A 4,734-nucleotide genomic window follows, 5' to 3' on the forward strand; every position below is an offset into this window, starting at 1 on the left:
TTGTTGTTATATACCTGGATGACTGAGAAAACAAACTTTGTGTTTTTGAAACCATTAGTGAAAAGGCCAGACTTCAGGGGTATCTGAGGCAGGCTTGAAACACAAGAGTCAGGGTGGCTTCTGGGTAATACCAGATGGCTAGGCCTCAGACTGACGAAGCCTCTTGGACGAGGGGCGAAACGTTTCTTTTTAACAAAAAAACGAAGTCCAGATGACATGATTCAACCTTTTTTATTGGCTCGTACTGTTGGCAAATAAGCAAATGCTAGTTCTGGTCTGCGCCATAATTCGAGCAAGACTGCATGGGGCCTAGGAATAAGGTGGATAGACAGCATGTTGTGTGTGTGTGTAGGGGGGCAGCACATGAGCTTGTGTGTTGTTTAACCTGAGTTCTTCTGTATTTGAGGCAGTATTTTGTTCCAGAGCTGACACTCTGTGACTCTCATCATCCTTCTTTGTACTGGATGGTGATAGTTCAAAGTTATGTACTCCTGCTGTTCTGAGGTAAACAATGGCCAGGTAGCACCATCAATCTCTGGATTCCTGAAAAGAAAGACATGAACGTTACTGTTAAATTGCATTTCAACGGCCATTGAGTAATCTTGCAACTCACTAGTTGGCCTACCCTGTTCGAGCAAAGTTGGCCCAGTGTTTCATAAACTTCTTGGTCATGTTCACTTCATACTTGGTGTATCCAAGGGATGTATTCAGAGGTACTCCAAAGACAAATTCTATCTCGTAGGCATGCATAACTCCCATCCATTCAGGCCAGGGGTTACGAGATGACCGGTGATCAAATGAATACAGGAAGGTCTTACCACCACCTTTTGAGTACCTGGAATAAGTAAATACATAAATTATGTACAAATTTACACACACACACACACACACACACACATATATATATATATATATATATATATATATATGTATATATATATATCACTCTAACATGTCAAGCATAAAAATAAAACAGTCCATCTTTCCTTTATGACAATAAAAGACAAAATTATTGTAACAGTGCTGATACAGCAATTCTCATTTGGAGCACTGTTTTGGAGGTTGGATACTGTACATTACTTACAGAGCTGTGCAAACGTCTTAAATTACCACACTTTTTATATTTCGATTAAATATGAGAGGTATTTTTGAATTTTTTTCTAGACTTTAGGTTCTTTATGTATTTATTTTTTATTTTTTTTCAAAAATCAATTTCAATTTAAGTAAAGCCACTTAACACTAACCTACAAAGTAGAAAAAAATTCTATTTGATTTAAAAATATATATTTTTAAACAATCTGCACAATTTATTAGTTCATTATTAAGGTGACATTATTATTTAGTAGTATAATAATTTACTGGTCAATAATATTTTTGAACGTTTCCCCTAGGGCTGAGTCTGCCTCATATTTGTCAGATTTTTATTTTATTTTTTTGCTTTGCAAGGGTGATGTATGAGCGAGTACTTTGATTTGCTTGCACTAGTGTGACTGAATTTAACAAATCTGAGGCAATAGGACTTCTCACTTGCAGCACAGTGGCACTGTTGGTAGAGCGAGCAAGTTACCCTGTTTCAAATCCCGGTTCGGGGACCATTGGGTGGAGTTTGCATGTTCTCTCTATGCATGCATGGTTTTCTCCAGGTACTCTGGTTTCCTCCCACAGACCAAAAACCTGCATGTTAGGCTGATTGGTAACTCTAAATTGTCCCTAGGTGTGAGTGAGAGAGTAAATGGTTGTTTGTCTCTATGTGTCCCTGTGATGGACTGGAGATTTGTCCTGGGTGTACCCCGTCTCTTGCACAGTGATGGCTGGACATGGGCACCAGTGACCCCCACCACCCGAAAAGGAATAAGCGGGTAAAGATAATGGATGGATGATGGATGGTTCTCTCTTCTGCGGGGGTTGTCACAACAAGCAAACTCACCTAAAGATTGAGGTATTGTTTTACACCGAATGCCCTTCCTGACGTAACATGGGTTTGAACCTGCAGTCCTAGGGTTATAAGACTGTGGTACTGACCACTGAGCAACTGTGGCCCCACTTACTGTACAGCAGTTTGTTAAACTTTGCAACTGATTATGGCTTATGTCCATGCAGATGAAAAGAGCTTTGATTGAAATGGTAAACTTACTAGTCTAGAACAAGTCGTGTAAAAGTGTTTTTGAAAAAATTCTTGTTCCCAGGGCAGTTTTCTCATTTGTCTTTTCCCCTTTAACTGTGGTTTAGCAGCTAATTCACTCTCACATTTCAAACAAGTGTCTCCTCATCTCTACGTTTGTCCAAATCTGCTATTTGATCACCTACACAGACTATGGCCATCCAAAGATGGGTCGGTCACATGACACAATCTGCCACTTGATTAATTATGCATTCATCTGAGGGCTATGTTTATATGGAGTGCATATCGATTAAAAAATGCATATACTGGAGCAAATGCTTTCAAACTGCACCATTTGATCTAGTTCAGAATAACGTTTGTTTATAGTTGTTTGACTTCCCAGTTTGCAATGAGTACTTTTAAACTTTATATGTATGCCTTTTTGTAGCAAAAGCTTGTTGCAAAAACTTGTAATTTGTTCCTCTTTGTCTTGTTCTTCATGCACAAGGGTCTGCAACCTTTATGATCAAAAGAACCATTTTACACCTTCCTTCACTAAATTAAAAGTGATCAGAGCCGATGCTACAACTGTGATTATCAACTGGTGGTCCATGGGCCATTTTAGGTTTTTTTGGAGGAGACTTGTGTGGCCATTAGGGGTGACTTTAAGCTAAAAATATATCATAATTTATATTTTTACAATTTAAGACAAATGAAAAGACCAGATTCTTGGGGGGGGGGGGTAGTAGTTTTCTAATTAATAAAAACTATGAACTAAGCAGACCTATATATTTTTTTAATTGTGGAAAATTTTATTAAGTATAGAGATAAAGCATGAAGTTAAAGTGAGTATGTTTTACTCCTTGTACTTGTTCCAATATTCACATATTTACAAAAGAAATGACAGGAAAACTGCTAAAACTATTCCTTTTTGTCATTTGTATAACAACCGATAAAATTCAGTTTTATGTTAGTTTTGGTCAACGCTTGAAAGAGCCACTGCAGAAGGACCAAAGAGCCGCATGTGGCTCCAGAGCCGCAGGTTGCAGACCCCTGCTTATGCAGAAAAAAAAATAAAGACAACAAAGCTTGAAAGCCATAAATTCAATTTTGCACAAAACACAAGGATGTCCCTACAAGTGTTAACCGAAAAATATATACAGCAGCACACATGATCACAAGGAGTGGCAAAGATGTAGGTCAACTGATGCATATTGTAAAAACATTTATTTAATATTCTGGTATTGTTAAAGAAAAAAGAAAGTCTTTATCAAATTATTTTTGTGACATAGAGATATTTTTTAAAATTAACTTTTAAGCTCCAGATAACATTTTAAAAACTGAGACTGCTCCTTACCTTTGAGCAAAGTCCAGCACAGGGCAGTTAAACATCTGGTCTCCAACCAGGCTACCAAGTGAATCACGGTTGTTTGTCCTATTATGCACATCAGTCCAATCTGTGTAATGAAAAATGGCAGCTTCTCTTGTGACAGAGCTTTCACTGGTCATTGACAGTGGGACACCTCTCAGGAATTCATCCCTGGAAATGAGACTTTCACTGCTGATGTTGAAACCAGGCATTCCATAAACAAGGAAGGCAGTTCCTTCATCTTTGTTTAATCCAATCAGTAGCTCCTTTTTGGGAAGATTACTGCTATTTAACAGCACCTGGATATATAAAAAGATGAGTCAGTGTACAAAGTAAAAAAAAATATATATATACACACATGAGACTGCACCATAACTACACTATTAATTCAAAGTTGACAATGCAGTGTACAAAACTGAGCTACCAATTGAGTTACAGTGGTCCCTCGTTTATCGCGGGTGTTTGGGACCACGCACACCTGCGATAAGTGAAAAACTGCAAAGTAGGGATCCAGTAGTTCAAGTTCAAGTTCAGTAAACTTTGTCAAGACTTGTGCCAGGCTGTAATCACACACATCACCTGTTACTCCCATTCTTCCTCCTCAAATAAACTATTTACATGTAAATACTGTAACATTTTGAATAAACAATCCATGCAGCATGGATTGTTTATTCAAAATGTTACAGTATTTAAATTTAAATTGTAGAGAAGAGAAGTGCAGCAGTACATCAAAGGGATGTCACACAGCTTCAGCTCTGCAGCACGGAGCAGCAATGTACTTCTTGATCAGTTCCACTGAAACAACTGAACATGAAGTTCTAAAATAATTAAAAATAACTTTTAACATGTTTATATTTTGTCTTTATGATGATTTTTACAATGTGACATACTTTGAATTTTAAGTTAAAAGACAAGAGTCTATCAGTGCATCTGGACAGCAAAGGGTTAACCTTCACAAAGCTGCTGCAGGAGAAATGTGTGTGTGTGTGTGTGACAGAGAAGGAGATCAGCTGATCAGCTGCAAGAGGGAGCTTTCTCGTGCACTTGTGGGTTTCACACATGGTGCAAAATCATTTAAACATAATTTATTTTAAATGAACAACCCGTGGCTCATCCATCAATCAGTCAGTTGTGTGATGTCCAGTCTTACTTTGAAAAACCGTGATATAGCGACTCCGCGATAAATGAACCGCGAAGAAGTGAGGGACTGCTGTAATCATAAAAACTGATTATAGTAGTCCCTCGCTACTTTGCATCTCCATTC

At 37.9% G+C, this 4,734-nt stretch overlaps 1 protein-coding gene across 1 annotated transcript in view; it reads right to left on the bottom strand.

The window, feature by feature from the left end:
- LOC119411119 (acetylcholinesterase-like) overlaps window positions 1–3,764 on the bottom strand; it is a 7,057-nt gene extending 3,293 nt beyond the window's left edge. Inside the window, exons 1-3 of the mRNA XM_037678047.1 lie at window positions 3,459–3,764; window positions 626–835; window positions 386–543 (exon numbers count right to left, since the gene is read on the bottom strand). Coding sequence (XP_037533975.1) covers window positions 386–543; window positions 626–835; window positions 3,459–3,682 — 592 coding nt within the window. The 5' untranslated portion in view covers window positions 3,683–3,764. The remainder of the gene's footprint in view (window positions 1–385; window positions 544–625; window positions 836–3,458) is intronic.
- Window positions 3,765–4,734: the final 970 nt, after the last annotated feature.

Source organism: Nematolebias whitei, chromosome 6 (genome assembly GCF_014905685.2).
Source record: "Nematolebias whitei isolate Nwh7 chromosome 6, NemWhi1, whole genome shotgun sequence".
Classification (NCBI taxonomy): domain Eukaryota; kingdom Metazoa; phylum Chordata; class Actinopteri; order Cyprinodontiformes; family Rivulidae; genus Nematolebias; species Nematolebias whitei.